We start from the raw sequence: 12,494 nt of genomic DNA, 5'->3' as shown, positions 1-12,494 counted from the left end.
ACGTGTCGTCAGAACCTATCTCTAGCCACCAAAATATTGGACTTGGCAGCAGACCAGTCATGGCGTGGTGCAGGAGATTGGCATTTTGTCACAATTGAGTCCCAGGTTCGATACCGGATCACCCTCGCAGTGTTTTTCTCCTTGTTCCCCCTTTTTGCCTCTTCTGCCCACAACTTCTTTTTTTCCCCATCCCTAATTTAATTAACCCTAACACCAGTAAATACCACAAATTACCAGAGGCTGGATGCCTCCCCTTCAGCATCATTTGTTTTTGTTTGCTTATTGTGGCTGGGCCGGAAAACCTATGTGCATTTGACCATTGAAACCTATAGATGTGAAACATGGCCTAGTTTCATAATTGGCTGTTCCGGTTGAAATCCATACACTACATATTGAAGACAGGACCTTAATCTCCCACACAGTGGGTGTATTTTTCAAATGGAGTCACTATTCAGGTACCATCATTTGAAATGTACACTCCTTGTGTGGAAGACTAAGGTCATGTCTTCTATAGGGGTGTAAGGATTTTAACTGGAATACAACAATCAGGCTTTGTGCAAAATTGGCTTTAATATCAAAACACTCCACTTTAGAATGTTAAGCGTAATGCATAGTAGACATTCTGAAGTGATTCATGGCTTAAGCAAAGACTCTTGTTTGAAATCAATGTCTTGCATTCTGGGCTTGCTTTAAATTAATATGAATCAGAGTGAACTTGGTTCTTGTTGGGCTGTAATGGGCCATTCCATAAAATCCACACCACTCCTGTGGAAGATTTTGGAAATACATTCTACATGGGGAGTATGAATTTCAAATGGAATTAGCACATTAAACCAACTTGTTTTGAAACTCATTCTCCCTCTGTGGAAGATTCATGTTGCAACACAAGTTTAAGCACCGATCATTCTTAATCGCATAGTATTGGGTATTGGGACTATGACATAACAGACTGGTTTTAGAACTGGTCGCACTTTTACTGAAGAGATTTTGATTTAAAGGTCATATGCACACAGGAGGTTTTTCATGTCCAGCAACCTTATGCAGCCCCATTTATGATTAGTCAAATATTTTATGTTACAAAACAGAATCACCAGTAAAAGAAGAGGACCTACTAGAAATAGCAGGCAAAATTGAACATCGTTGGAAACGCATGGCAAATGACCTGGGATTTAAGCAGAATGAAATCATAGACATTGAAGGCAAAGCACCTAGTAGTGCTGATCAGTGTTACTGCATGCTTCAAACTTGGAAAGAAACAAAGCTTTTGCCAGGCTACAGTGGTCAAAAAGATCTTGAGAGAGCTATGGAAAGATGTGGCCATAGGGATCTCATTGCAAAACTTTGGAATAACCGAAGAGGTTCGTTGAATTGATTTGTGGAAGCTTAATGCAACACCTCGCTATCCTATTCCTATATGTCTCCATCTTGCATTTCCCAATGTTTGTAGTTAATTATTTTTTTTAATTAAGTATTTTAATTTAGTTCAGAAATATTGTGTCACATGGAATGGTTTTGCTTATCTTAATTTCAGCTATTGGTAGATTTTAAGTGGATTTTTGACTAAATTTTGTCAATATTTTAGATATCCAGGGTCAAAGTTTACACAGGGTCACAATTCAAAATAAGGATTCAGAAAAAGGTTAACATTTGAGCTCTATATGGGTCAAAACAGACAAAGAAACATTGTCCAAAAATGAATAGTTTGCACTATGTAGGACATTTTGTTATGGAGGGCACAAAGCAAAATAGGTCACAATCAATAGACTGCATGGGGATTCACCTGTTTTGTTGTCTTACCTTGGTAACAAAATGTCCTACATATACACTGGGTTTCAGAGAAGAACAGCTGTCCCTTCTCAGATTGATTCGAGCGCCCTTAGTGTTAATGAGCAACATACACAGCTTAAATTTGTGTGCACTTGAAGGGCACCGATCTGCGTTGACCAATGATTTAATGGCCAATCAGATTATCGGTCTCTTGCTATGATTGTCAGACGATTGAGGCAGCCAATCAGAACCCCACTTCCGTGTTTATGCTCTGCAAGCTCTCAAAATGTAAACAAGTGCCATTCTTCTCTGACAAAAACTGTAGTGTAAACTACATATGTGACATGATCAAGGGGAATGAGTCACATGTCGGCCCGGTCGAAAATGAGTTTTACACATGTTTCTAAAGAGGACATTTAGAGCTTTCAGAAACTGAAAACCCCATGTTGATACGACTTTTCTTTGTGAAGTTATGTCAATTTATAAATCGCTGTAAACAATATAAAACAAAAGAATTTTAACACTTTCTTTGCCAATATCTCAAAATCAATATTAGCGACATCCGACTCATTTCCCTTGATCGTGTCACATATATTCTTTTTGTGGATTGGTATATATACAAGGCAAACAATTTGTGATAATTTTCATTAAAATCTGAGGATATTTTCTGTTTTGACCCGTGTGGAGCCCGAATGTTGACCTTTAACCTTTTTGCTAAAAACTCCAGACAGATAAGCTGAAGATAGATCAAAGTATATATTTTCTGAATCCTTATTACCAGAGGAATATTTTGGGATTGGTTTTAACCAAATCGGAACAGACTTGAATTTGACCCCTGTGTAGTGTGTAAACTTTGACCCTTGGAATGCTCTGGACACCTGTTATATTCCTATTTGATACATATCAGACACCAACATAAAAGCAAAAAGTTTTAATCATACTCAAGTTTATACACTCGCAATCAAGTTCTACTTGACTGCCAAGTCTCCAGACCAGCACTCCTACCAGACAGGGTCTAATTCTGCATAAAACCGGGCAATGTTATTTCTATAGATCTGCTGCGCATTCAAATTGCATTGTATTGCATCGTAATTTCATTTGTGTCTATGCTAATTATGTTTACACAACATGAACTCACGTGTTTTCAAGTAAATTCGCCGATAATAGGGGATCAAAAGCGATCGGAATGTTACAAAAGTACAGATCGCATTCAGCTTACTTCATATGAGATGATCTTTGGAAAAATACGGCATAATTTGTCTTGGTGTTTGCGGAATGCCATGCAGTAAAATATTAATACATTGCGGCAATTCATGATTGACAACTAACAATCGGCGTGTCCTTTGTATCCTCCACTGTCAATTTCTTATCCACTCACTAATCCTCACAAAAGCTTTGTGTTGATTACGTAATGTGTGGAGGCAAATTGCAATAAGTACAATGAAATAATGAGTAGGGCGGGCTCCGAGGTGGGTTTCTTCTTCATCTTACGTAACAGTATTGTTCTCCAAAAAAAACCCGGAAGCTTGTCGTTTGGAGCTCTAGCTGAAATACAGCAAGATAATGTAAGATAGTAAATGTAAACCTGTATTTTAGCTAGAGTATCTCGAACTAACTCCTACCAACTTCACCATTAAAAGCCTATCTTTCTTTGCTTCTTGGTGTCTGGAAGGCGCTTCTATATTTGTGTTTGATTTTCACTCACTTATGTCCACTTTATATAGCCACATCATAAACATTATGTTCTTTGAAGTGATGTCACTATTTATCACAGTTCTTTCACACTTTTTTTTTTGCTGATGTTTTCTCTGTACTGTGTAAAATATCGAAGTGAATCCTGATTGGCTAATTGAATCATGTCAGGAAATATAAGTGCATAGGGACCTTGCTAAGAAATGTAGTAATCCTAAAAGAAAATGGTGCACTTATATTGTGGGTTGTCTTATTTGGTTCTGTAACAATTACTTCTCGCTAAATTCGGTTTTGTTGCAATGCCACAGTTTTCAATATCACAGTGGTGTGAGAGTTCCTCTTTTCAGATGATTTCCTCATTTTTTGTTACCAAAATTTACGCCTTTTCTTTTATTATCGGCCCATATTTGGCACTTTTACCCTGATTTTATGCTGTTTTTCAGCGTTTTTAGTCATTTTCCTCACTTTTGGTTTGTGGCCTCTCACACCCCTACAATAAACATGTGACAGACTACAATGTATATGCACTGTGTTTACGTACATTTATGACTATTTTCCTTAGTTTTAACCATTTATACGGACTATAATATTTACAAAATATTTCTATTATTAGAAGGGCGCTTACTGACATTTCTGACACAAGGCAGCATAGAAGAATCCACCCACTTGGCATTCACCCAGGACTTGCCTATGTGTAAACAATGGACTATTCCAGTTGAAATCCATACATCCATATGGATGACATGACCTTAATCTTCCACACAGGGAGTGTGAATTTCAAATGGGGTTACCTGAATGGGTGACTCCATTTGAAATGTACACCCCTTGTGTGGGAGATTAAGGTCATGTCTTCTATAGGGGGTATGTGAATTTCAACTGGAATAGCCCAGTAGATTAGATGTAATCGCCCAGGATTTACCCATGCTTTGAACTAAGAATTCAAGGCTTTCTACCTGTTTGATGGTTGATATGGGTGTAAGCCATGGTTTTGGGGTGCATTTCAGATATTTTGGTTTAGCTATGTTTCACAGGCAAATGTGCCCAAAATATTTTAATTGAGAACATTACAAATATTTTATCTTCCCTAGGGAAAGAATTCACAGCCCAGAAATGAGTGCATATTCCTGAGACCTTCCTGTGTATTGGTATTTCATTCATATCCCTAACAACTTTACACTAAGAAGTACAATAACAAAACAAAAGTAGGATTTTTTATATCTCTATCTATTTCTCTTCTCCTTTCAGAGACTACTGATTCCCCAATGATGGCTTCAGACACACAAGGTAATTGATTGTTTCTTATCATGTTATCAGGGATGCAAGTTTCTTGTGGAAGTTTCTCGTATTTATTATTATTATTTTCTTCTTTTTTTTGACAATGCTGGAATTGGATGATGATATTTCATCATAAAGAGAACAAAAAAACCCACATTTCCCTGAGCAAGCACCCGTGTAGCTACCAGTCCGTCATTGTGTGCTTGGCATGCGAGGGGTCTAAGGTTCAAATCCTGGGGGTGCCAAATGACTTCTTTCTTCATTTTCTCTCCTTTTTCGTTTCTTCTTTAACTTCCGATAGCAAAAAGCAGGGTTGGGTGTTAGGGTTAATAGTTGAAACAAAATGTAAGATTTTGTAATGTGATTGCCAAAGCAAGCACTTGGTGGTTGTGGAAGGGAAAGATGTACAGTAAAAACAAGTCAATAGTTCTGCAGATATATTTGTAGTTATTTTATATCTTGAATCAGATAATTAAGTTGGTGTTCAAGATAAGTTGCTTTACAGGAATACAGGGTTCCTGCGGTCCTTGAAAGTCTTTGAATTTGAAAACACCTTTTCAAGGCTTTGAAAGTCCTGGAAATTTGTACAAGGTCCTTGAAAGTCCTTGAAAATGGGAGTTTTACCTAAAGTATAATTTGGGGAGTGGAGAGGAGCTGTTACTTCCGTTAATATATGCCACATGGAGAACCGCATCATGATTTTTGTATTGTGGTAAGTCCTTGAAAATCATGCTTTTGGACCTTGAAAGTCCTTAAAAAGTCCTTAAATTTTAAAGGCCTCAAGGTGCGGGAACCCTGACACTCTTGCATAAACCTCTGTTAAAAGATGAAATTACATTGGAGTAGTAAATAGTGCTAATTACTGGCGAATAATTCACTTTTAATTTTTCAGCTACAAACATAAGTGAAATTACGACTGTTACATATCAAATGATGCTCGACGTGGCCAAACATGTGGAATTTAATCCACTGGTGAATGCCTTGAACCTGGAGACCAAAGACATTGATATGATTAAAGTGAACTACCAGAAACCAGAAAGAAGATGTTACTACGCTCTTGACACGTGGGTACGGCGTGGAGAAGGGAACAAGCGTAAAGTGAGCGAGCTTCTACAGGTGTTGCAGGCGATGGGCAGAACGGACTTGGTCAAAATGATCACGTCATTGAGTGTAGAGGGTAAGTTTTATATAAAAAGAATTAAAGTACCCTAATTTAGTTTTGTGACTCTAACCCTAACCGCCTAAAGGCTTTTTGGCGACGGGAAGGGAAAGAAGGAAGGAATAAAGAGAGAAAAGAAAGAAAGAAGTTGTTTGCTCTGGGTGGGATTCGAACCCGAGACCCCTCGCATGCCAAGCACTGGGTCAGCAACACTTTGCCACGGGTCTTGGGCTTCGCTGGCCAGCGAAACCGTGCCTATATATCACTTCGGGCGATTGCGTCATCACACCATGTGTGATGCATGCATGAACAGCGCATATATCAAGTAGTATTTTGTAGTATACCGTCCTGTTAGGGTTAAGGAAGCCTATACTGAGTTTCGATAGTGGTAACCTAACCCTAACCGCCTAAGGGCTTTTTGGCGACGGGAAGGGAAAGAAGGAAGGAATAAAGAGAGAAAAGAAAGAAAGAAGTTGTTTGCTCTGGGTGGGATTCGAACCCGAGACCCCTCGCATGCCAAGCACTGGGTCAGCAACACTTTGCCACGGGTCTTGGGCTTCGCTGGCCAGCGAAACCGTGCCTATATATCACTTGGCGATTGCGTCATCACACCATGTGTGATGCATGCATGAACAGCGCATATATCAAGTAGTATTTTGTAGTATACCGTCCTGTTAGGGTTAAGGAAGCCTATACTGAGTTTCGATAGTGGTAACCTAACCCTAACCGCCTAAGGGCTTTTTGGAGACGGGAAGGGAAAGAAGGAAGGAATAAAGAGAGAAAAGAAAGAAAGAAGTTGTTTGCTCTGGGTGGGATTCGGACCCGAGGCCCATCGCATGCCAAGCACGCGGTCGGCAACACTTTGCCACGGGTCTTGGGCTTAGCTGGCCAGCGAAACCGTGCCTATATATCACTTGAGCGATTGCGTCATCACACCATGTGTGATGCATGCATGAACAGCGCATATATCAAGTAGTATTTTGTAGTATACCGTCCTGTTAGGGTTAAGGAAGCCTATACTGAGTTTCGATAGTGGTAACCTAACCCTAACCGCCTAAGGGCTTTTTGGCGACGGGAAGGGAAAGAAGGAAGGAATAAAGAGAGAAAAGAAAGAAAGAAGTTGTTTGCTCTGGGTGGGATTCGAACCCGAGACCCCTCGCATGCCAAGCACTGGGTCAGCAACACTTTGCCACGGGTCTTGGGCTTCGCTGGCCAGCTGAAACCGTGCCTATATATCACTTGGCGATTAAGGCATCACACCATGTGTGATGCATGCATGAACAGCGCATATATCAAGTAGTATTTTGTAGTATACCGTCCTGTTAGGGTTAAGGAAGCCTATACTGAGTTTCGATAGTGGTAACCTAACCCTAACCGCCTAAGGGCTTTTTGGCGACGGGAAGGGAAAGAAGGAAGGAATAAAGAGAGAAAAGAAAGAAAGAAGTTGTTTGCTCTGGGTGGGATTCGAACCCGAGACCCCTCGCATGCCAAGCACTGGGTCAGCAACACTTTGCCACGGGTCTTGGGCTTCGCTGGCCAGCGAAACCGTGCCTATATATCACTTGGCGATTCGTCATCACACCATGTGTGATGCATGCATGAACAGCGCATATATCAAGTAGTATTTTGTAGTATACCGTCCTGTTAGGGTTAAGGAAGCCTATACTGAGTTTCGATAGTGGTAACCTAACCCTAACCGCCTAAGGGCTTTTTGGCGACGGGAAGGGAAAGAAGGAAGGAATAAAGAGAGAAAAGAAAGAAAGAAGTATTTTGTTAGGGTTAAGGGGGTATTACCCCCCTTGATAAATTTGTGACTATTTTTGCATTTTTCTCAAAAAATAATAATACGCTGGTAACAAAAGTTATGTATATTATAGGGGCAAGGAATCCAGTTACTACACTGGAATTTCAGTGACTCAAGACAAGCGGTATGTTATTTATGATAAGAAAAGAGGTACTGTTAGAATGTACCTCACTTCTTAACATATATAATGAACCACTTGTCTTTAATTGGATTCCTTGCCTCTATAATATACATAACTTTTGTTACCAGTGTGTAGTTATTTTCGAGAAAATGCAAAATTAATCTAAAATTTATCAGGGTGTAGTACCTTCAAGCCTATTAAAGGACAATAGATATAAACCAAAGGAATTTCCAAATGCCATTTGTGAAATGAAAAAAAGTGCATGGGAACTAGAATTTCAGAATTTGTTCATCTAGATATGAAAATAATCACAGGGCACTTAATTTGGTGTGAATAATAGGTGATTTGGTAAATAATATATGTGATATTTTTGAGAATTCTGAAAAAACACTGAAAAAGAAACATTGATCAACAAGTTTTATGGGCTGGGATCAATACTCACTCAGCAGTAGGTCCTTTGGTTTTATTAACTCTAATGCCCATTGTACTTTTTGGCCAATTGAAAAGAAATAAAGAAAAACAAAATTATAGTGCGCTACGCACAGGCACAATGCCTAGACGTTGATCCACAAGCCTCAGCACACTTTACAGGTTGTCGCTGACCACTACGGCCCACATAATTCCATAAACCATTAAACAACAAATCAGGGACTTTGCTGCTTCAAGAGCGCACACCCTAGGCATTCCACAAATAACCTTCGCAACCAGGATCAGCTCCCCGAGTTTCGTACGGGTTACAACGAGACAAATTAGCAGTAAGTTCCTTGTCCAGGGTTCGAACCCGCAACCTCTCGCACCATAGTCGAACGCCTTATCGATTGAGCTAACTTGACTGCTAAAGAAGGTATCAAGAGAGAGGATGAACAAAGAAAGTGTTTGTTTCTGTTGAAATCCAAACTTAAAACCCTTCGCTTGCCAAACACTCGTTTGGCGACCAGTAGTCACAGGTGTTTCGCTGGTCCAGCCAACAAAACTGCGTACATGAATTAGGGTGATTGCGTCATCACATCACCTGGGATGCATGTATGCACAGTGCCTTCATGATTTTATAAGAAATTTATTATAGATTTTAACCATTGGGTCTGTAGTCTGTAGTCTCTTGGGTCTGTAGTCGTACCAGGGTGAAATCCTTTTTCAAATTCATTTGCATCAAGTCTATACTTGGTAGGTTCAGTGCATGGTTAGAACCATATAGACCATACCCACATTTTTGTTACATGGGTAATCAGCTAGTAACTTGTATTTTTTAGTCTATGCTATTTCATTGTGTGTAGTCCTGTGTAGATTTATAGTTTTAGTTGTAGTCATAAGGTTGTAGTTTAAATTGCTTGGTAAGTACATAAATTGTGTAGGAAAATATGAGGCGCTGCTTGAATACAGATATGAATTGCTACGTTACACGACATTATGTATGTAATGATGTATCATCCAGAAAAGCTAGGGGACCATTAACAATCCAATGTACATACCCAAATCTCAATGTGGTATTTATATAATATAGACAAATCCAACGAGCCAAGTGATGGTCAGAATTATGTCGGCCATTACTGGGTCCCGTCTGCACCAAACTGGTGTTGTTACTGCCCAATTGGGTGGATTAAATCCGCTTAAAAATCGAAGTTAATTTGTATTGTGTTGTAAACTGTCATCATTCGTTTGTCTACGTGTAACACAGGTGATGGAATGCAGTTTAATATCCCCGCCAAGGCCACATCATTTCCCATTTTAGGTGGGATAGACCCGGGGGACCCAGCTATGGCTGCCATTGAGGTGTAGGAATGTGTGAAATTGGATTCGTCTATAGCTTCAGACAAATTGAAGACCTCTGAACTAAAAGGGGGTTAAGTCACATAGAGTGCATTTTGAGATAAATGGGAAAAACGTTTTTTATGTCTATGTGGTCACAATGCAAGGAGGTGGTTTATGTCTATGCAGTTTCAATGCTCTACAACATTATTTCACTATGAAATTTGCACAGAAGGTGTAGATAACCCCTTGTAGCAGAGACTCGACACTCAATAATTTTTCATGATTTTGTGACTTAATAACCCCCTTTTAGTTCTAAGGTCGTATGTATGCTGTGACTAATCTGATGTCATTAAGTTAGTTTGTTTCACCTATGACCAGAATGTATACTTACAGATATGATTTCATTGACCTTTGATTTATACTATATCACCTCTATATCTTTAATTAGTTAATATTTGTCATGTGAGGTACACAAGTTCAGTGACTGCTATGATTAGCATATCAAATCACTCATCACACAAAACAAATAATTTGTAAATCATCAGGTGGTCAAATTTGAATCATAATAATTTTCCAGTCATTGAACAAACTTCATGCTGTTTGAGGAATGATGTTTTTGTTCAGGTATTGATGGCACTTACACATGTTATCATGTCCAGTTATAGATAACAATAAACTGGTAGTTATGCATTATTTGGATCAATACCAATAATCAAAGCAATCCGGAAATTTACCATTCTGTGCTCGTTTTCAACTTTTCTCAAAGACTTTATCTGTGAATTGTGTTACATTCTTGTACATGTAATGGCATTGCAGAACAGGAAGTAAAAAAAAAAAAAAAAGTAGAATGAAAAATAAAAAGGAAAGAAGGGAGGAAGGAAAATAGAAGGAAAGAAGGTAAAGGAAAGAGAAAAAAGGACAAGAAAAGGAAGAAAAATATAGATGGAAAGAAGGAAAAGGAAAGAAAAAAAGACAAGAAAAGGAAGGAAAAGAAGGGAAAAGAAAAATGTTGCATGGAAAGAGAAACCAAAAAAAGAAAGAAAAAAGGATTAATAAGAAGAGGGCTGTACATGCATACAGTCTTAAATAGTTGTGCAAATATTTCAAATTTCTTTAAATTGTATTTATTTAGGATAATAAATCTGCATCATACATAGTAAAAGCTGTAAGTGGCACACTCATGCAGGCATGATTTGCATGGTGGTTATTACTTGTTTGCTTTGATCCTGAAGTCATCGATTTAATTAAGTAGAAGTTTATGTTGGCTAATCACCCGTAAGTTGGTATGGCCTAAGGAACCCAGGTTCAATAAGATAAACACAGTCATGTTATTACATTATATTAAATACCATAATGTTATTACATAAGTGTTCAATGTTGATGTTGGGGAAATGGCAGTTATACTATTTAGGGCTATAGTATAATTCAATCTTTTTTTATAACACGCTCAATGAAAGTGAAACATTCAGTAGAATATATCTTGTATTATTATCACCATAGCGTAATAGTGACGTCAGTGAGTGCAGCTTCAATTCACCTTGTTTATTGTACAAAAACGTTGAAAATCACAAATTTTGAATGATTTTTTTAGATATTCTGCTTTAGTAACTCAATGAAAGTGCCTTTAAAATAATGTTTTGACAGGTTTTCATGGGAATATCCTGTGCAAAACAATGGAGTTCAGCACATGATAATAGAGTCAGTAAAATTAAATCAAAGGTCAAAATCATTGAGATCCCAGGTCCCTTTGTTTCTGGAAAAATTAAATGTTTGCGAAATTAAAAACATGTAGTTACAAGTATACTCAAAATGGGGACTAGGACAGATTTAAGCTCAGAAAGTTCATAACTATAGTCCATAATTAGTGGGCGGGTACTATTATTAAGTATTCACACACTTTTAGAACAAGGAAGTACACACTATATGAATATGTCTAATTTGTGAAAATTTCTTGCATTAAAAATATCAGATCAAAAGGGGAATTCCATTTGTACAGATAAGGATATTGCTTCCATATAAAGCTCAGATATGACATAATCAGTATTATTGGTCACATGACTCTCAGGACTTGCCTTGTAACCATGTCATATTTTATCAGAGCAGTGTACTAATCATTTTGTCACATGATAATCATTGTTCTGTATGAGGAACGTGTATCAGCAATATTTATGTGGTATCACTCTTGGAATAGATGACTGGACTGTGTGTAATCTGTGTGCTAGCCCCGGGTGCTAGCATTACAGTATCATTAAAAATACTTGTATGCTAAGTTGGACATTTGGTCAACAATTGATCATATCATTTTTTGGTATCGACAATATATTGTTAGAAGTGACTCAAATTGTGTCAACGTCACAAGTGGAATGTGTATACTGTGTGGGTCTGTGTCACTATGGTCACAGGACATGCATGAATGGTCATAGAATGCACAAATTACTCTGATTTATATCATCCATGCTTAGACAAGGTCACATTGTGAATGGTATAGTACAGTGTTCTGGAACAATCTAGTTGACTTGGGAAAATCCCTATTCAGGAAGTGCATTCATGCAGGATGACTGGTAGCTAGTGGTAGGAGGGCTAGCATATGATATCCGCTAAATGGTGAACAAAACACGGAAACTTGTGATCAGGGTGACTGATAGTGAATTAAAACAATATGAGTTTTGGCGTCTATGGTGCTGGTGGTGGCGGAGTTTTGGTGGAAAATTTCGGGAGCGATTTGCTTGATGCTTTCTTTGGAATGAATTGGTTAAGGAAAAACAAAACACCGAAAATAAAAGCAAAAGGCAATGATGAAGTTGACTGTGGTATGTTATACTAAAAATCATGTGAACTAAAGATTTGGCTTGGCTTGACATAGTGTGTGGTGTATGTGGGAATACATGGCTGGATGACTCTACACTATAGGGTGTTTTGATTTTTGA

General features: G+C 38.3%; 1 protein-coding gene across 1 annotated transcript in view; it reads left to right on the top strand.

The window, feature by feature from the left end:
* The window catches only part of LOC140172620 (uncharacterized), a 44,366-nt gene that overhangs the window by 18,289 nt on the left and 13,583 nt on the right, over positions 1 to 12,494 (top strand). The window contains exons 14-17 of the mRNA XM_072195757.1: positions 1,086 to 1,358; positions 4,705 to 4,743; positions 5,627 to 5,911; positions 12,225 to 12,377. Of these exons, the coding sequence (XP_072051858.1) occupies positions 1,086 to 1,358; positions 4,705 to 4,743; positions 5,627 to 5,911; positions 12,225 to 12,377 (750 nt within the window). The remainder of the gene's footprint in view (positions 1 to 1,085; positions 1,359 to 4,704; positions 4,744 to 5,626; positions 5,912 to 12,224; positions 12,378 to 12,494) is intronic.

This window comes from Amphiura filiformis, chromosome 16 (assembly GCF_039555335.1).
Source record: "Amphiura filiformis chromosome 16, Afil_fr2py, whole genome shotgun sequence".
Lineage (NCBI taxonomy): Eukaryota > Metazoa > Echinodermata > Ophiuroidea > Amphilepidida > Amphiuridae > Amphiura > Amphiura filiformis.
This window is presented reverse-complemented; position numbering and strand designations above follow the sequence as displayed.